Source organism: Salvelinus alpinus, chromosome 7 (genome assembly GCF_045679555.1).
Source record: "Salvelinus alpinus chromosome 7, SLU_Salpinus.1, whole genome shotgun sequence".
NCBI lineage: Eukaryota > Metazoa > Chordata > Actinopteri > Salmoniformes > Salmonidae > Salvelinus > Salvelinus alpinus.
In genome coordinates, this window is record NC_092092.1 from 26,117,996 (window position 1) to 26,138,750 (window position 20,755).

The 20,755-nt window shown below is 47.4% G+C and overlaps 1 protein-coding gene across 2 annotated transcripts in view; it reads left to right on the forward strand.

Moving 5' to 3' along the window:
* Window positions 1-20,755, forward strand: part of LOC139580670 (protein tweety homolog 2-like) — a 121,006-nt gene that overhangs the window by 18,429 nt on the left and 81,822 nt on the right. For both annotated transcript variants that reach the window (XM_071409559.1, XM_071409560.1), the window contains exon 2: window positions 16,578-16,750. In XM_071409559.1, the coding sequence (XP_071265660.1) occupies window positions 16,578-16,750 (173 nt within the window). The remainder of the gene's footprint in view (window positions 1-16,577; window positions 16,751-20,755) is intronic.

Below are 20,755 nucleotides of genomic sequence, written 5' to 3' on the forward strand. Positions count from 1 at the left end.
ATACTGAAGTTATTCTCCTCACACACGCGTGTGTGGATGCGCCCACACGCACACACACACCCTCACACACACACCACCTCGTTTGCCCCCAGAGATGGCCTGTTTGTCGTAGGAAGTGTTGAATAACACAGTGCAGGCTAGCATGACAGATTCTCTGAGGCCTATAGTGTTGGGTTGTAGTAGTGATGCAGAATTGTAGAGGAGACAGAAGAACTTTCCCATCCCCCTCTTCCCGTCTCATCCATAACCCATGACTCCTCCGCTTTCCACTTCTCTAGCGTTCCTCTTCGCTGCCCTCCTCTTCCTCTGCTCTGCTCTGCAGGGACTTTATGGTGTCCCAGCTGTTCATGGGCAGGGCTCTACGCACATCTGCGCCTAAATTGAACAAAGTAGGCGCACACAAAGAAATTTAGGAGCACAATTAAAAATATTTGAGGTAATAAATCCTTAGACTCCTTATTTTGCTGCGCGACCTGGAATTTTACCTTAGTAACACCAGTGTGCGGCAGGTAGCCTAGTGGTTAGAGTGTTGGGCCAGTAACCGAAAGGATGCTGGATCAAATCCCTGAGCTGACAAGGTAAAAATCTGTCATTCTGTTCCTGAGCAAGGGAGTTAACTCACTGTTCCCTGGGTGCTGAAGACTTGGATATTGATTATGGCAGCCCCCCGCACCTCTCTGATTCAGAGGGGTTGGGTTAAATGCAGAAGACACATTTCAGTTGAAGGCATTCAGTTGTACAACTGACTAGATATCCCTCTTTCCCCTTCCCCCTAAAATGGTCGCACTGTAGAGCCCTGATGGGCAGGCCCAGCCGAGTGCACTCTTCTGGAAACACCCTCCACGTGTCAGAGTGGAACAGGCAGAGACTGGGAGAATTAAGGAAGACACTGGGGCGGACTGCTTCATTGGCATTTAGAGAGGGGGTGTTGCCTCTCACCTGCCTTGTAATTTTTTTGTCTTTACTGCCTCAACTGTATCCAAACTCCCAGAGCAGGTTCTCAAGGCAGTGTGTGTAGGTTAGTGATGCGATTATATCCGCGGGGTGGACGGTTTCAAGGTCATTAAATATTATGTGGCTGAAGGGCGGGTTGAATAAAGAGATACAATACCTTAAAAAATCTATAAATGTATAATTATTGTTCAATTTATATAGGCTACATTGAGGTTTTTCTTGTATTATTTTAAGCTATTTTAAGCCTAAACTTTAGGGTTTATCTGTACGTGCGCCAAACAGCCTACACAGCCAATGGGCAGAAAAAGTTAACGTCCATCTTCAGAGTTAAAAAGGACATTGTTGAAGTTTAATTCAGTAAGACAAAAGCTGCGAAAAGAGAGTTGATAATAAAGAGAAGGGAGGGCCAGAAAAGCACTGTTTGAAAAAGATTTGGTGAGGTAGTAAAAGATTGTGAGGCTCTATACATATTTTACAGTCACAAGACCGGACTTCAAATAGGCCTATGGCATGTCAAGGGAACTGTAGCCTACTGTTTAGATGGGTTAAATGGAAACTGAAATCTGGACATTGACTAACCAGAATAGCCTACAGTTTTTTTGGCAAACTCCAAAGACCTCTCATAATACTAGTCCTGTGCAAATTGACATCCCTGTGTTTTGAGAGAAATGTCTGAGTTTGACAGGTGTTGCTCGCGGTTTGAGCAAGTAAGCAAGTAAATAACTGATTTGATAAATTGAACGAAGTGCTGCCCATAGCCTAAAGATGAAGGCCTACATGTAGCAACTTCCACAGTGAATGCTTTTGTTTATACGTTTTGTGCGAATGAATTGAACATCGCCAAATGCATCATAAAAAAATATTGCGCCTCTGGAATAACGGACATTCTGGGGTAATAAATAGATAACCGTTCTCTAGTAATAGTAGTCCCGTGCGAATAGGACTATAGCCTTAATAATAACTCCTGCAGAATTAAGCATTTATTGCATAAAAATTATACACCAAATGTAGGCAAGATTTGGACTTGGAAACAGGAGTGGAGAAATATGAAATATTTATTTATGCATCTTGAGAGAATGCAATCCACAGTTAGATACCATCTGTGGAGGTCCTGTCTGCATCATAAAAGCATAATAAAAGCTGATAGTATTTCAACCACGTAAAATATGTATCGAAGCCGAACTGAAATCTTATCAGAAAGACGTTGGGTCATTTTCACAACTTTCTTTTTTCCTTATGACTGGTCAAACTAATGTCATTTGGACATTTTGCACAGAAAATCTTTCCCCCTTTTTTTATTGCTTTATTGTATTTTCTCCCCAGTCCCTAAATGTCTTTGCTCAGCGAAAGATGAGAGAGAAAACGTCACCGATGTCAACTAGATTGAAGAGAAGGAAAAAAAAGAGAAGCTATATGTATCCAGTTATAGACAAGTTGACAAACAAATAGCCTACCAAAATGTTGGAAATGTTCACTTTATCACGTATAGTTGGGCGGTTGCAGATGAACAAACAGCTGACCCGCGCACCACTAGTGTAGGTCTTCACTTGCCTGTAGTATGTTGTGTTTGTAAAAGTGTACTCTCCACTGTCAGAGCACAGGAGCACATAAGCTTATAAGCTTGCTTGCATCTTCTTTAAATCACTGACGTGACTCTCGTTTATCCCCTGTCCTCATCAGTGGATGTCACTAGTGTGTGCAAAGCTGTCATCAAGGCTAAGGGTGGCAACTTTGAAGAATCTAAAATCTATTTTGATTTGTTTAACACTTTTTTGGTTACTACATGATTCCACATGTGTTATTTCATAGTTTTGATGTCTTTACTGTCATTCTACGAGCTGGATGCCTTTTGTGCTCGCTTCGAGGCGGGCGGCACTGGGGCATGCATGGGAGCGCCAGCTGTTCTGGATGACTGTGTGATGGCACTCTCGGTGGCCGATGTGGACAAGGCCTTTGAGCAGGTCGGCCCTTGCAGAGCAGCTGGGCAGACAGATTGCCGGGACGTGTGCTCGGAGCATGCGCGGACCGGCTGTCGGGTGTCTTCACTGACATTTTCAGCCTCTCTCTGACCGAGTCTGAAGTGCCTACGTGTTTCGGGCAGACCGCCATGGTCCCTGTGCCCAGGGAGGCGAGGGTAACCTGCCTAGATGATTGCCGCCCCGTGGCACTCACGTCAGTAGCCATGAAGTGCTTTGAAAGGCTGGTCATGGCTCCCATCAACAGCATCCTCCCAGACACCCGAGACCCACTCCAATTCGCATACTGCCCCAACAGATCCACAGATGACGCAATCTCAATCGCACTCCACACTGCCCTTTCCCACCTGGACAAAAGGAACACCTATGTGAGAATGCTGTTCATTGACTCCAGCTCAGCGTTCAACACCATAGTGTCCACGAAGCTCATCACTAAGCTAAGGACTCTGGGAATAAACACCTCCCTCTGCAAATGGATCCTGGACTTCCTGACGGGCTGCCCCCAGGTGTTAAGAGTAGGCAACAACACGTCTGCCACGCTGATCCTTAACACTGGGGCCCCTCAGGGGTGTGTACTTAGTCCCCTCCTGTATTCCCTGTTCACCCACGACGCCGTGGCCAAACACAACTCCAACACCATCATTAAGTTTGCTGACGACACAACAGTGGTAGACCTGATCACCGACAATATAATATAATAGAAAAGCCCATAAAATTGTCAGAGACTCCAGTCACCCAAGTTATGGACTGTTTTCTCTGCTACCGCAAGGCATATTACCGCAAGGCATATTTTCTTCTTCTTGAACTGCACTGTTGGTTAAGGACTTGTAAGTAAGCATTTCACGGTAAAGTCTACACTTGTTGTATTCGGCGCATGTGACAAATAAAGTTTGATTTAATTTGATTTGACTTCTCAAACCCCTAACCCTGGGCTGGTCTGCTTGGTCTGTTTCGCAAGCGTTCCCGGAAGTCTCGCGATTTTGCGCATCTAGGTTTAAAAACTCTGTAGTTGTAATGTAAACCACTCCCTCGTTGCCTCCTTGGAGATTTATTTTCCCTGCATTTTAGCAGCACATGATGCTGCCTCTTTTGTCCCAACAGTCCCATGCTCCCTTGGTGCAGCAGTGTGAGAACCAGTGCTTGTAAGCTCCGACCTGTTCCCGTCCAGCCTCAGCCTGTAAATGGTTGAGGCTATTCAAGAAGGTGTGTGAAGGACGGCTGAAAAGGCTGTCTGTCTCAGCTGGGACTGGGAGTGGTACTTATAGCTAAGACTGCTCTAGACGTCAAGTCAGTTAACCTGACAGGAATGAATGGACGAAACCAGACTGCAATATCCAAATTGTCGGTCACGATGCTGAGAAACTGCAATCGGCTATTAGTTAGTTAGGCTAGTCGTTGCTGTGGCTGCAGCACCTCTTTTGTTCTCCCATTTCCTTATCATGGCCGACTCCTGCCCCCCCTCCTCTCTCTTCTTCTATCTTTCTCCACTACCTCATTCTCTCTCTTTCTCATCTCTCCACACACCATGTTGTTTTTCTATTCTCATCATCCAATATTATGTTTTACTCCCTCCTCCACCTCCTCTCCTCCCTTCCTTCCCTCTCTCCCTGGGAATTCATTTCTGCTGAGCTACATCTTCCTATCTTCCTCTCCTCCGTCACTGCCTCCAAGTCCCCCCCTCCCCCACCAAAGGATGAGGTAGAAACAAAAAGTAGGGATGTGGTGGTGGTGGGTGAGTGGAAGAAGGAGGGTGTTGCCTGCTTAGCCCAAGCCCAGTAGAAACTGGGGCAGCTCTGAGCTCTGCGAAGCAAACCCATTGATGCTCTCACCTCTGCGTTTATTTCGGTAGTAAAACAAGTTACAAATGATGGATGAAACGTAGCACATTGGAGTAAAATGATCGCATCAGTCTAAAATCTTTTGTATGAATAATGGTGTGTGTTTCTGGCCTGAGAGTGATAAATTGTGTTTTCAGGGAGAATGATCAAGCTATTTACTATAAAATTATGTTTTACTCTGATGCCTCTGTGGAGGTTAGTGATGGTCTCTTCTCTCAGTGTGTGTGTGGGGGTGGGGGGGTACCAATAATCCCCAAAAGTTTCCACAAAGATAGGGGTTAGGTTTAGAGTGAGGTTTAGGGTTAGGGGTTAGGGAAAATAGGATTTACATTTTAGGTCCCTACAAGGATAGTAAAACATATGCAGTGTGTGTGTGTGTGTATTTCCCAGCTCACTGACTCGCCTCAGTGCAGAATACAGTTGATCCCATTATAATTTTAAAAAATGTATGTCATTATTTTTCCACCCCCACTCTTTTACATGAGAGAAATTACAGGAGAAAGGGAGACAGAGTGTTATGCTGGTGAATGAGGACCCAAAAGCGACTTAATAGAAACAGAGTCTTTATTCCAGTCTTAAACAAAACACGATACTCCTGGATATTATCTTAGGTAAATCCAAAACAGGAAAACTGAAATCCTCTCGTCAGTAGAGAGGAACGACTGGAGACGCGACCACAGACTGCAGATCGCTTCGGGAAGGCACAGGCCGTAGCTGACATAGACACCTGCTCACACGCAGCATCTGAAGAAGGCAAAAACACGACAGGGCGGAACAAGGACACAGAACAGCAAACATCAAACAAGGATCCGACAAGGACAGAAGCGGAAAACAGAGGGAGAAATAGGGACTCTAATCAGAGGGCAAAATAGGGGACAGGTGTGAAAGAGTAAATGAGGTAGTTAGGAGAATGAGGAACAGCTGGGAGCAGGAACGGAACGATAGAGAGAGAGAGCGAGAGAGGGAAAGAAAGAGGGAAAGAACCTAATAAGACCAGCAGAGGGAAACGAATAGAAGGGAAGCACAGGGACAAGACATGATAATCAATGACAAAACATGACAGTACCCCCCCACTCACCGAGCGCCTCCTGGCGCACTCGAGGAGGAACCCTGGCGGCAACGGAGGAAATCATCAATCAACGAACGGTCCAGCACGTCCCGAGATGGAACCCAACTCCTCTCCTCAGGACCGTAACCCTCCCAATCCACTAAGTACTGGTGACCACGTCCCCGAGAACGCATGTCCATGATCTTCCGTACCTTGTAAATAGGTGCGCCCTCGACAAGGACGGGGGGGGGGGAGGGAAGACGAACGGGGGCGCGAAGAAAAGGCTTGACACAGGAGACATGGAAGACAGGGTGGACGCGACGAAGATGTCGCGGAATAAGCAGTCGCACAGCGACAGGATTGACGACCTGAGAGACACGGAACGGACCAATGAACCGCGGAGTCAACTTGCGAGAAGCTGTCGTAAGGGGAAGGTTACGAGTGGAAAGCCACACTCTCTGACCGCGACAATACCTAGGACTCTTAATCCTACGTTTATTGGCGGCTCTCACAGTCTGCGCCCTGTAACGGCAAAGTGCAGACCTGACCCTCCTCCAGGTGCGCTCACAACGTTGGACAAAAGCCTGAGCGGAGGGAACGCTGGACTCGGCGAGCTGGGACGAGAACAGAGGAGGCTGGTACCCAAGACTACTCTGAAACGGAGATAGCCCGGTAGCAGACGAAGGAAGCGAGTTGTGAGCGTATTCTGCCCAGGGGAGCTGTTCTGCCCAAGACGCAGGGTTTCGAAAAGAAAGGCTGCGTAATATGCGACCAATCGACTGATTGGCCCTTTCTGCTTGACCGTTAGACTGGGGATGAAACCCGGAAGAGAGACTGACGGAAGCACCAATCAAACGACAGAACTCCCTCCAAAACTGTGACGTGAATTGCGGGCCTCTGTCTGAAACGGCGTCTAACGGGAGGCCATGAATTCTGAACACATTCTCAATGATGATTTGTGCCGTCTCCTTAGCGGAAGGAAGCTTAGCGAGGGGAATGAAATGTGCCGCCTTAGAGAACCTATCGACAACCGTAAGAATCACAGTCTTCCCCGCAGACGAAGGCAGACCGGTAATAAAGTCTAAGGCGACGTGAGACCATGGTCGAGAAGGAATGGGAAGCGGTCTGAGACGACCGGCAGGAGGAGAGTTACCTGACTTAGTCTGCGCGCAGTCCGAACAAGCAGCCACGAAACGGCGCGTGTCACGCTCCTGAGTAGGCCACCAAAACCGCTGGCGAATAGAAGCAAGCGTACCCCGAACGCCGGGGTGGCCAGCTAACTTGGCAGAGTGAGCCCACTGAAGAACAGCCAGACGAGTAGAGACAGGAACGAACAGAAGGTTACTAGGACAAGCGCGCGGCGACGCAGTGTGAGTGAGTGCTTGCTTTACCTGTCTCTCAATTCCCCAGACAGTCAACCCGACAACACGCCCTTCAGGGAGAATCCCCTCGGGGTCGGTAGAAGCCACAGAAGAACTAAAGAGACGGGATAAGGCATCAGGCTTGGTGTTCTTATTTCCCGGGCGATAAGAAATCACGAACTCGAAACGAGCGAAAAACAACGCCCAACGAGCTTGACGTGCATTAAGTCGTTTGGCAGAATGGATGTACTCAAGGTTCTTATGGTCAGTCCAAACGACAAAAGGGACGGTCGCCCCCTCCAACCACTGTCGCCATTCGCCTATGGCTAAGCGGATGGCGAGCAGTTCGCGGTTACCCACATCATAGTTGCGTTCCGATGGCGACAGGCGATGAGAAAAATAAGCGCAAGGATGGACCTTATCGTCAGAATGGAAGCGCTGGGACAGAATGGCTCCCACGCCCACCTCTGAAGCGTCAACCTCGACAATGAATTGTTTAGTGACGTCAGGAGTAACAAGGATAGGAGCGGATGTAAAACGCTTCTTGAGGAGATCAAAAGCTCCCTGGGCGGAACCGGACCACTTAAAACACGTCTTGACAGAAGTCAGAGCTGTGAGAGGGGCAGCCACTTGACCGAAATTACGAATGAAACGCCGATAGAAATTAGCGAAACCGAGAAAGCGCTGCAACTCGACACGTGACTTAGGAACGGGCCAATCGCTGACAGCCTGGACCTTAGCGGGGTCCATCTGAATGCCTTCAGCGGAAATAACAGAACCGAGAAATGTGACAGAGGAGACATGAAAGGCGCACTTCTCAGCCTTCACGTAGAGACAATTCTCTAAAAGGCGCTGGAGTACACGTCGAACGTGCTGAACATGAATCTCGAGTGACGGTGAAAAAATCAGGATATCGTCAAGGTAAACGAAAACAAAGATGTTCAGCATGTCTCTCAGTACATCATTAACTAATGCCTGAAAGACAGCTGGAGCATTAGCGAGACCGAACGGCAGAACCCGGTATTCAAAATGCCCTAACGGAGTGTTAAACGCCGTTTTCCACTCGTCCCCCTCTCTGATGCGCACGAGATGGTAAGCGTTACGAAGGTCCAACTTAGTAAAGAACCTGGCTCCCTGCAGAATCTCGAAGGCTGACGACATAAGGGGAAGCGGATAACGATTCTTAACCGTTATGTCATTCAGCCCTCGATAATCCACGCAGGGGCGCAGAGTACCGTCCTTCTTCTTAACAAAAAAAAACCCCGCTCCGGCGGGAGAGGAAGAAGGCACCACGGTACCGGCGTCGAGAGAAACAGACAGATAATCCTCGAGAGCCTTACGTTCGGGAGCCGACAGAGAGTATAGTCTACCCCGAGGGGGAGTGGTCCCCGGAAGGAGATCAATACAACAATCATACGACCGGTGAGGAGGAAGAGAGTTGGCTCTGGACCGACTGAAGACCGTGCGCAGATCATGATATTCCTCCGGCACTCCTGTCAAATCACCAGGTTCCTCCTGAGAAGAGGGGACAGAAGAAACAGGAGGGATAGCAGACATTAAACACTTCACATGACAAGAAACGTTCCAGGATAGGATAGAATTACTAGACCAATTAATAGAAGGATTATGACATACTAGCCAGGGATGACCCAAAACAACAGGTGTAAAAGGTGAACGAAAAATCAAAAAGGAAATGGTCTCACTGTGGTTACCAGATACTGTGAGGGTTAAAGGTAGTGTCTCACATCTGATACTGGGGAGAAGACTACCATCTAAGGCGAACATGGGCGTGGGCTTCCCTAACTGTCTGAGAGGAATGTCATGTTTCCGAGCCCATGCTTCGTCCATAAAACAACCCTCAGCCCCAGAGTCTATCAAGGCACTGCAGGAAGCAGCCGAACCGGTCCAGCGTAGATGGACCGACAAGGTAGTACAGGATCTTGATGGAGAGACCTGAGTAGTAGCGCTCACCAGTAGCCCTCCGCTTACTGATGAGCTCTGGCTTTTACTGGACATGACATGACAAAATGTCCAGCAGAACCGCAATAGAGGCAAAGGCGGTTGGTGATTCTCCGTTCCCTCTCCTTAGTCGAGATGCGAATACCTCCCAGCTGCATGGGCTCAGTCTCTGAGCCGGTGGGAGGAGATGGTTGAGATGCGGAGAGGGGGAACACCGTTAACGTGAGCTCTCTTCCACGAGCTCGGTGACGAAGATCTACCCGTCGTTCTATGCGGATGGCGAGTGCAATCAAAGAGTCCACGCTGGAAGGAACCTCCCGGGAGAGAATCTCATCCTTAACCTCAGCGTGGAGTCCCTCCAGAAAACGAGCGAGCAACGCCGGCTCGTTCCAGTCACTGGAGGCAGCAAGAGTGCGAAACTCTATAGAGTAATCCGTTATGGATCGATCACCTTGACATACAGTGGGGAGAACAAGTATTTGATACACTGCCGATTTTGCAGGTTTTCCTACTTACAAAGCATGTAGAGGTCTGTCATTTTTATCATAGGTACACTTCAACTGTGAGAGACGGAATCTAAAACAAAAATCCAGAAAATCACATTGTATGATTTTTAAATAATTAATTTGCATTTTATTGCATGACATAAGTATTTGATCACCTACCAACCAGTAAGAATTCCGGCTCTCACAGACCTGTTAGTTTTTCTTTAAGAAGCCCTCCTGTTCTCCACTCATTACCTGTATTAACTGCACCTGTTTGAACTCGTTACCTGTATAAAAGACACCTGTCCACACACTCAATCAAACAGATTCCAACCTCTCCACAATGGCCAAGACCAGAGAGCTGTGTAAGGACATCAGGGATAAAATTGTAGACCTGCACAAGGCTGGGATGGGCTACAGGACAATAGGCAAGCAGCTTGGTGAGAAGGAAACAACTGTTGGCGCAATTATTAGAAAATGGAAGAAGTTCAAGATGACGGTCAATCACCCTCGGTCTGGGGCTCCATGCAAGATTTCACCTCGTGGGGCATCAATGATCATGAGGAAGGTGAGGGATCAGCCCAGAACTACACGGCAGGACCTGGTCAATGACCTGAAGAGAGCTGGGACCACAGTCTCAAAGAAAACCATTAGTAACACACTACGCCGTCATGGATTAAAATCCTGCAGCGCACGCAAGGTCCCCCTGCTTAAGCCAGTGCATGTCCAGGCCCGTCTGAAGTTTGCCAATGACCATCTGGATGATCCAGAGGAGGAATGGGAGAAGGTCATGTGGTCTGATGAGACAAAAATAGAGCTTTTTGGTCTAACTCCACTCGCCGTGTTTGGAGGAAGAAGAAGTATGAGTACAACCCAAAGAACACCATCCCAACCGTGAAGCATGGAGGTGGAAACATCATTCTTTGGGGATGCTTTTCTGCAAAGGGGACAGGACGACTGCACCGTATTCAGGGGAGGATGGATGGGGCCATGTATCGCGAGATCTTGGCCAACAACCTCCTTCCCTCAGTAAGAGCATTGAAGATGGGTCGTGGCTGGGTCTTCCAGCATGACAACGACACAAAGCACACAGCCATGGCAACTAAGGAGTGGCTCCGTAAGAAGCATCTCAAGGTCCTGGAGTGGCCTAGCCAGTCTCCAGACCTGAACCCAATAGAAAATCTTTGGAGGGAGCTGAAAGTCCGTATTGCCCAGCGACAGCCCCGAAACCTGAAGGATCTGGAGAAGATCTGTAGGGAGGAGTGGGCCAAAATCCCTGCTGCAGTGTGTGCAAACCTAGTCAAGAACTACAGGAAACGTATGATCTCTGTAATTGCAAACAAAGGTTTCTGTACCAAATATTAAGTTCTGCTTTTCTGATGTATCAAATACTTATGTCATGCAATAAAATGCAAATTAATTACTTAAAAATCATACAATGTGATTTTCTGGATTTTTGTTTTAGATTCCGTCTCTCATAGTTGAAGTGTACCTATGATAAAAATTACAGACCTCTACATGCTTTGTAAGTAGGAAAACCTGCAAAATCGGCAGTGTATCAAATACTTGTTCTCCCCACTGTAGGGAAGCCAGGGCCCTGGAAGCCTCCTTCCCAAAAACTGAACGATCAAAAACCCGTATCATCTCCTCTTTAAAGTTCTGATAATCGTTAGAACACTCAGCCCTTGCCTCCCAGATAGCTGTGCCCCACTCCCGAGCCCGACCAGTAAGGAGTGATATGACGTAAGCGATCCGAGCTCTCTCTCTTGAGTATGTGTTGGGCTGGAGAGAGAACACAATATCACACTGGGTGAGAAAGGAGCGACACTCAGTGGGCTGCCCAGAGTAACATGGTGGGTTATTAACCCTAGGTTCCGGAGACTCGGAAGACCAGGAAGTAGCTGGTGGCACGAGACGAAGACTCTGAAACTGTCCTGAGAGGTCGGAGACCTGAGCGGCCAGGGTCTCAACGGCATGACGAGCAGCAGACAATTCCTGCTCGTGTCTGCCGAGCATTGCTCCCTGGAACTCGACGGCAGTGTTGCGAGAATCCGTAGTCGCTGGGTCCATTCTTGGTCGGATCCTTCTGTTATGCTGGTGAATGAGGACCCAAAAGCGACTTAATAGAAACAGAGTCTTTATTCCAGTCTTAAACAAAACACGATACTCCTGGATATTATCTTAGGTAAATCCAAAACAGGAAAACTGAAATCCTCTCGTCAGTAGAGAGGAACGACTGGAGACGCGACCACAGACTGCAGATCGCTTCGGGAAGGCACAGGCCGTAGCTGACATAGACACCTGCTCACACGCAGCATCTGAAGAAGGCAAAAACACGACAGGGCGGAACAAGGACACAGAACAGCAAACATCAAACAAGGATCCGACAAGGACAGAAGCGGAAAACAGAGGGAGAAATAGGGACTCTAATCAGAGGGCAAAATAGGGGACAGGTGTGAAAGAGTAAATGAGGTAGTTAGGAGAATGAGGAACAGCTGGGAGCAGGAACGGAACGATAGAGAGAGAGAGCGAGAGAGGGAAAGAAAGAGGGAAAGAACCTAATAAGACCAGCAGAGGGAAACGAATAGAAGGGAAGCACAGGGACAAGACATGATAATCAATGACAAAACATGACACAGAGAAAGAGAGAGAGTGAGGAATGATTTTGTTAAAACCGTGAGTGCAGATACTGAATCAACTCTCCAATTCTTCATAATATTTTAGTTTATTAATTTAATGCCTTATAGCTCTTAGCCCTATCCTCACCACGTTCCATATTCTCTCTCTCCATTTTTCGTTTCTGTCATCCACCACATAGGCCTATTCATTCCTTACCTCCGTACCTCCCTGTTTGCTCAAGAGGAATCACAAGATGTAGCTTCAGCAGGGCTGCCTGTCACATGCTGCTTAATTCAAATAGGCTGGGAGTGATAATTCCCCTTTTCACTCATCCTCAGTGCTCCCTCGACAGAGACCAAGGGCAACCACCAAACCTGGCCGTTGCCATGGCGATGAGAAGGGGGGCGGGGGGAAGGTTAGTGGAGCTCATTTGCCCCTTCCCAACTCCCATCTCCCAGCCAAGTGGTTTCATTCCGACTCCTCCCCCATAATCTCACCCCAACAACCCCCCTGTACCCCCCATCTCATCTAATATCCTCACCTAAAATACACTGTAGGACCCCTCCTCCCTCCATCTTCTCTCATCCCCCTTTTGAGTACTTCTCACTCCAGGATGGTTAGCCCTCCACCTCCAAGTCACTCCCGCACTCAGGGTCATCACCCCCCATCCAACCCCCACCCCTTAACCTAACCAGGGTCCGATTTGATTTGTTTAACCAAGAGCACCTTTTAACCCATTTAAGCTAAGTGGGTGCCTTTTTCTGACCACACCCTCCTTCATTGTTCCTTGCCTGCCTTGCCTCTCCCACCCATCCATGTGTTTATATGGACAGAAAAGAGCAGAAGCTCTGAGCTGTCCGATCAAGCCCAGTGTCTAGTTAGTTACTAATCTCTGTCTGTCTGTCTGAATACACCTCTGTGCACACACACACACACACACACACACACACACACACACACACACACACACACACACACACACACACACACACACACACACACACACACACACACACACACACACACACACACACACACACACACACACACACAGAGGCACCAATAAACATCTGTGCTACAGCTAACAGACTGTTTCTCTCTACACACATGCTCATACCTCTATCATCAAACATGTTCTACGGTAGGGATGGGCATCTTTTGTGGTCCCCACCCCCATCAAAGTTGCCCATCCCTGTCCTACACTTCCTCTATGGTAGAATCCCAAATGGTACCCCTATATAGTGGACTACAGGGCTCTGATCAAAAATAGTGGACTACATGCAGAATGGGGTGCCATTTGGAATACAGCCTATGTTTTATAGCTGGGTATTGATTTCACCAGATGAGCCCTTTCTCCCCTTACCTCCCCCTCTCTGCAGGAGAGGCATGTAGCCATGAAAATGGGACATGAGGCATCAGGCATCCCTCCCTCACTCCTCAACAGATGGAGGTGAGGTTGGAGGATTAGGGAGACAGGGCATAATGGGGATTAATCACGATGCAAAAAGGCGTGAGGAATTAAGATAACTAGCCTGGTATGTATGCATACTGTACGCATTGAGGTATTATGGTTATGAGCTTACATTCAGAACAGCTCTAACTATAATGCCCTCAATAGTATTACAGAACAGGTGACATCATCACAGCACGTAAACAGACAGATGGCTGTGTGACTAATAAAATTTGATTTGATTTGATTTGATTTGACAGATGGCTATGGACAGACAGGCAGACAGACAGAAAGACAAGCAGAAAGGCAGACAGGCAGAAAGGCAAACAGACATACAGGCAGGCAGGCAGGCTGGCAGACATACAGCCATACGGACAGACAGATAGACAAATGTAAGATTGACAAAAAGGGTGAGACAGATAAAGAGGCATAATAACAAACATAACAAACAAATCCTACTATTGCTGTCTTGGGTTGCTGTCTGGGTAACTATTCTTGTCCCATCCCCTTCACCTCTCTCTGAAGGAGGGAGGGATGGCGTGAGGGAGGGAGGAGGGATGGGGGAGGAATAAGAGAGGGGTATGAGAAAGCACCTGCTCCCCAGATGGAACTGAAGGAAGAAGGGATCCTCTTCTTCTCCTCTCTACTCACCTCTCCCCTCCTCTCATCTCCTCTCCCCTCTCTTTTCCTCTCTACTCTCCCCTCCTCTCTTCTCCTCTCTACTCACCTCTCCCCTCCTCCTCTCATCTCCTCTCCCATCCTCTCTACTCACCTCTCCCCTCCTCTCTCCCCTCCTCTCATCTCCTCTCCCCTCCTTTCCCCTTCCCTTCCCTCCCCTCCTCTCTTCTACTCTCTACTCACCTCTCCCCTCCTCTCTTCTCCTCTCTACTCACCTCTCCCCTCCTCTCATCTCCTCTCCCCTCCTCTCCCCTTCCCTCCCCTCCTCTCTTCTCCTCTCTACTCACCTCTCCCTCCTCTCATCTCCTCTCCCCACCTCTCATCCCCTCTCCCTCCTCTCTTATCCTCTCTACTCACCTCTCCCCTCTCCCCTCTTCTCATCTCCACTCATCTCCTCATCTCCTCTCCCCTCCTCATCTCCTCTCCCCTCCTCTCATCTCCTCTCCCCTCCTCTCATCTCCTCTCCTCTCCCCTCCTCTCATCTCCTCTCATCTCCTCCCCCCTCATCTCCTCTCCCCTCCTCTCATCTCCTCTCATCTCCCCTCCTCTCATCTCCTCTCCCCTCCTCTCATCTCCTCTCCCCTTTTCTCCTCTCATCTCCTCTCCCTTCCTCTCATCTCCTCTCATCTCCTCTCCCCTCCTCTCATCTCCTCTCCCCTCCTCTCATCTCCTCTCCCCTCCTCTCATCTCCTCTACCCTCCTATCATCTCTTCTCATCTCCTCCCCCCTCATCTCCTCTCCCCTCCTCTCATCTCCTCTCCCCTCCTCTCATCTCCTCTCCCCTCCTCTCATCTCCTCTACCCTCCTCTCATCTCTTCTCATCTCCTCTCCCTTCCTCTCATCTCCTCTCATCTCCTCTCCCCTCCTCTCATCTCCTCTCCCCTCCTCTCATCTCCTCTCATCTCCTCTCATCTCTTCTCATCTCCTCTCCCCTCATCTCCTCTCCCCTCCTCTCCTCTCCTCTCCTCTCATCTCCTCTCATCTCCTTTCCCCTCCTCTCTTCTCCTCTCCCCTCCTCTCTTCTCCTCTCATCTCCTCTCCCCTCCTCTCTTCTCCTCTCATCTCCTCTCCCCTCCTCTCATCTCCTCTCATCTCTTCTCCCCTCCTCTCCCCTCCTCTCATCTCCTCTCACAGGTTCATAACTACATTTCACTCCTCTGTCTCTTATCCACACACATTCATAAATCACACATTCAAATGATGTGCCATTTATGCAGAATACTTTGCTCTCCTCATTCAATTACATTTCAATCCAATATAATGGCTTTATTGGCATGGGAAACATATGTTAACATTGCCAGAGCAAGTGAACTAGATAATAAAGAAAAGTGAAATAAACAATACAAATGGACAGTAAACATTATACTCACAAAAGTTCCACAAGAATAAAGACATTACAAATGTCATATTATGTGCAAATACTTAAAGTACAAAAGGGAAAAAGAATAAACATAAATATGGGTTGCATTTACAATGGTGTTTGTTCTTCACTGGTTGACCTTTTCACAAATCTTGCTGCTGTGATGGCACACTGTGGTATTTCACCCAATAGATATGGGAGTTTATCAAAATTGGGTTTGTTCAAATTCTTTGTGTATCTGTGTTCTCTGACTGTCGTCACTCAAGCTTCATTCAATCTTTATCTGGATCCTCAAAGGATCAGAGAGTGATGAGTGTCAATGCTGATGCTGTGTGTTTGATGTACCTATGCATCAGTATGCAAACTGAACAAATGCTCAAAGAAATTACATCTAAAATAGCTGTAGCGAATGAGTTGCCATGCAGAGTGAGTCCCGAGGTTTACTGTGTGTTCTGTTTTTGACATTGACATTGATATACAGTTATTTAAAAGTCTCTCCCCTCTCTCTCCTCTTTTTCTCACTCTCTCCTCTATTTAACACTCTCTCCCCTCTCTCTCTCCTCTATTTCTCACTCTCTCCTCTATTTAACACTCTCTCCCCTCTCTCTCTCCTCTATTTCTCACTCTCTCCTCTCTCTATATCTATCTATCTCTCTCTCTATATATATATATATCTGTCTCTCTTTTTCCATCTCTCTCTTCCTCTATCTCTCTCCTCTATCACCCCCTGTCTCTCTTGCTCTCTCTCTATCTCTTTCTTGCTCTTTCTTTCTTTCTCTCTCTCTCTCGATCTCTTTCTTTCTCTCTCTTTCACTTTCTCTTAATCTCTCTCTCCATCTCTCCCAATAGTCGTTAATCTTCCTGGGCTGTGTGGCGGCTGCGGGCCTGGGCCTGAATCTGCTCTGTCTGGCTATCTACCTGAGCTGTCTGTGCTGCTGTCGGAAAGACGAGGAGGAGGAGAGCAAGAGGCCCAACTCATGCTGTGTCACCTGGTCCGCCGTCGCCGCTGGACTCATCAGCTGGTGAGAAAGACACTATTACAATTACTAACCAACCTACTGTCTGTGTACAGTCACCTATGTCATGGTAGTCTTTTATGGGACGAGTGGCGGGCTCATAGTCCTGAGAAAATAGTCCTCATGTCCACAGACAATAGGGTAGGTAGGCGGCTGCAGCACTCCAAATGTTTCATTAATAAAAGTCATCGGTGTAAGGGAATTTCGTATTTTTTTCACCCAACTTTTAACCTAAATCCAATGACATGGTGACATTTTCTGTTGATTTCACATTAATTGACAACTGAACCAAATGTAAATCAAAACTAGAAGTTCAACTGACGTCTGTGCCCAGTGGGTTGTTTCCCCTCATCAATGTTGTTTATATCAAGGGAAGTACTTCGAATGACATTAGCTGAAAGAATTCCCTTTGATCAAAGACAAGGAGACAAACAAAAATGTAATTCAAAGAACTTTTCACTGCCTCACTCTCTTTGTGGTAAAACTTTACAAAGGCTTGAATTATCTAATAGAATCTGTCCGCCAATAGGGCCTGCGGGGAACCCCTTGGCATGTGGGTTACATCATCTGATCTGTACTGATAAGGTGTCCCAAATGGCACCCTATTCCCTATTTAGTAAAATAATTTTTACTGGGTTTATAGGGCTCTGGTCAAAAGTAGTACACTATGTAGGGAATAGGGTGTCATTAGGGATTCAACGAGATGGTCGTCCACACAAAGTGCCCTAATTGAATCTGTTTGGAGGAGTGGGCACTTGTGTCCTCCATCTCGTGACAGTCATCATCTCAGCCCAGTGCTCTGCTCTTATTGAGTTAGGCTGGTCACTGGCATTTCCTCCCGTCAGCCATGACACGCACTCACGCGCAGACACACACACACACACACACACAAACTCACAGTGCATTCGGAAAGTATTCAGACCCCTTTTTTGTTACGTTACAGCTTTATTATAAAATTTTCCTCATCAATCTATACACAATACCCCATAATTTTTACAAAATTATAAAAATGTAAAACTGAAATATCATATTTACATAAGTATTCAGACCCTTTACTCAGGACTTTGTTGAAGCACTTTTGGCAGCGATTACAGCCTTGTGTCTTCTTGGGTATGACGCTACAAGCTTGGCACACCTGTATTTGGTGAGTTTCTCCCATTCTTCTCTGCAGATCCATTCCAGCTCAGTCAGGTTTGATGGGGAGCGTCGCTTCACAGCTATATTCAGGTCTCTCCAGAGATGTTCAATCGGGTTCAAGTCCCTGGCTGGGCCACTCAAGGACATTCAGAGACTTGTCCCAAAGCCACTCCTGCGTTTTCTTGGCTGTGTGCTTCGGGTCGTTGTTCTGTTGGAAGGTGAACCTTCACCCCAGTCTGAGGTCCTGAGCGCTCTGGAGCAGGTTTTCATCAAGGATCTGTCTGTACTTTACTCCGTTCATTTTTCCCTCGAACCTGACTAGTCTCCCAGTCCCTGCCGCTGAAAAACATCCCCACAGCATGATGCTGCCACCACCATACTTTACCGTAGCGATGGTGCCAGGTTTCCCCAAGACGTGACGCTTGGCATTCAGTCCAAAGAGTTCAATCTTGGTTTCATCAGACCAGAGAATCTTTAGGTGCCTTTTGGCAAACTCCAAGCGGGCTGTCATGTTCCTTTTACTGAAGAGTGGATTCTGTCTGGCCACTCTACCATAAAGGCCTGATTGGTGGAGTGCTGCAGAGAGGGTTGTTCTCCTGGAAAGTACTCCCATCTCCACAGAGGAACTCTGGAGCTCTGTCAGAGTGACCATTGAGTTCTTGGTCACCTCCCTGACCAAGGCCCTTCTCCCCCGATTGCTCAGTTTGGCCGGGCGGCCAGCTCTAGGAAGGGTCTTGGTGGTTCCAAACTTCTTCCATTTAAGAATGATAGAGACCACTGTTTTTTTAGGGAATTTCAATGCTTAAGACATTTTCAATGCTGAAGACATCATCGGTACCCTTCCCCAGATCTGTGCCTCGACACAATCCTGTCTCGGAGCTTTCCTTCAACCTCATGGCTTGGTTTTTGCTCTGACATGCACTGTCAACTGTGGGACCTTATATAGACAGGTGTGTGCCTTTTCAAATCATGTCCAATTAATTGCATTTACCACAGGTGGACTCAAATCAAGTTGTAGAAACACCTCAAGGATGATCAATGCAAAGGGTCTGAATACTTATGTAAACAAGGTATTTCTGTTTTTTATTTTGAATTGCAACATTTCAAAAAAGCTATTTTTACTTTGTCATTGTGTGGTATTGTGTGTAGATTGGTTAGGATTTGTATGTATTTAATCAGTTTTAGAACAAGTCTGTAACATAGCAAATTGTGGAATAAGTCACAGGGTCTGAATACTTTCTGAATGCACTGTACATAAATAAATATACACACACCCACACACACACACACGTTAAGTGCAGTAGGGTGATCAATGTTAACAGATACCTTATTTAACTCTTTCAGTTCACTGCTGTTGATAAAGACCCAAACAGAGGCACAATAATAAATCTCATTGTCTCTAGGCTAGGGTATATTGTTAAACCACACTGACACCACTTTAAGGGATAATCCAGCCCAAACCACTAATTCCTTTGATTAAAAGTGTGAAATAGTGTTAAAACCCACAATGCTTGCAGTTAGTCTCTGCCCAGAGTGAGGGCAGAGTATGTTTCTTTCCCACAGAGATATTTTGAGGAGATGGGAAACTCCATTAGAATCGTATTAATGCCAATTGTGTATGTGGCCCATGCGTTGTCAATGGGCCGCGCTGTGCATTCTGGAAGATTCTGGGACAAAGAGAGCTCTCTTTCAATGAGTGAATGGGAAACTATTGAGCACTAGCTCAAAAACCAAACATTAGCATGAATTTCATGAACAAGAAGTACAACATTCAGTGCTAGCTGTGCCACCAGAGACTCTGGGTTCGAGCCCAGGCACTGTCGCAGCCGGCCGCGACCGGGAGGTCCATAGGGCGACGCACAATTGGCCAAGCGTCGTCCGGGTTAGGGAGGGTTTGGCCGGTAGGGATATCCTTGTCTCATCGCGCACTAGCAACTCCTGTGGCGGGCCGGGCGCAGTGCACGCTGACCAGGTCGCTAGGTGTTTCCTCCGACACATTGGTGCGGCTGGCTTCCGGGTTGGATGCGCGCTGTGTTAAGAAGCAGTGCGGCTTGTTTGGGTTGTGTTTCGGAGGACGCATGGCTCTCGACCTTCGTCTCTCCCAAGTCCGTACGGGAGTTGTAGCGATGAGACAAGACAGTAACTACTAACAATTGGATACCACAAAATTGGGGGAAAAAAATTCAATTTAAAAAAAAAAATGTAATAAAAAAAAAGGAGTACAACATTGCAAATCTTTTCCAAGATGTGAGATAATTAACTTGTTCTCTGTAATATCGTATAGCTTTGGAATCATGACATTACGTACTTTCGAGGAAAATAGGCAGGTTTCTAGACTCATACCCTGACTTTGAGAAGGGATTGCATGACGATTAGCTTAGCAACTGCATGACGCAGCATGACAACGTGAATGCGATGGGTCGACAGCCAGTTGGGTGAGACAAGGATATCCCTACCGGCCAAACCCTCCCTAACCCGGACGACGCTAGGCCAATTGTGCGTCGCCCCACGGACCTCCCGGTCGCGGCCGGCTGCGACAGAGCCTGGGTGCGAACCCAGAGTCTCTGGTGGCACAGCTAGCGCTGCGATGCAGTGCCCTAGACCACTGCGCCACCCGGGATCCAGATTGAGCACATCTAAGCGAAATATATACATTGTCATGAGGATATAAACGGATGGATGTGTTCTACACAAGTAGGCCCATACTATCTATTGGCTGATTTGGTCATCTGGAATGGAGGTCATTGTTTTAAAAGCGTTATGAAACGTGATAGTGTGTTATCCCCTGTTTCCAGTGATGGGAATTGTCACTATGATGCGTTCCTACACGATTATCTGATTTCCACATACGGACCAATTAGAAGATAAATTGTG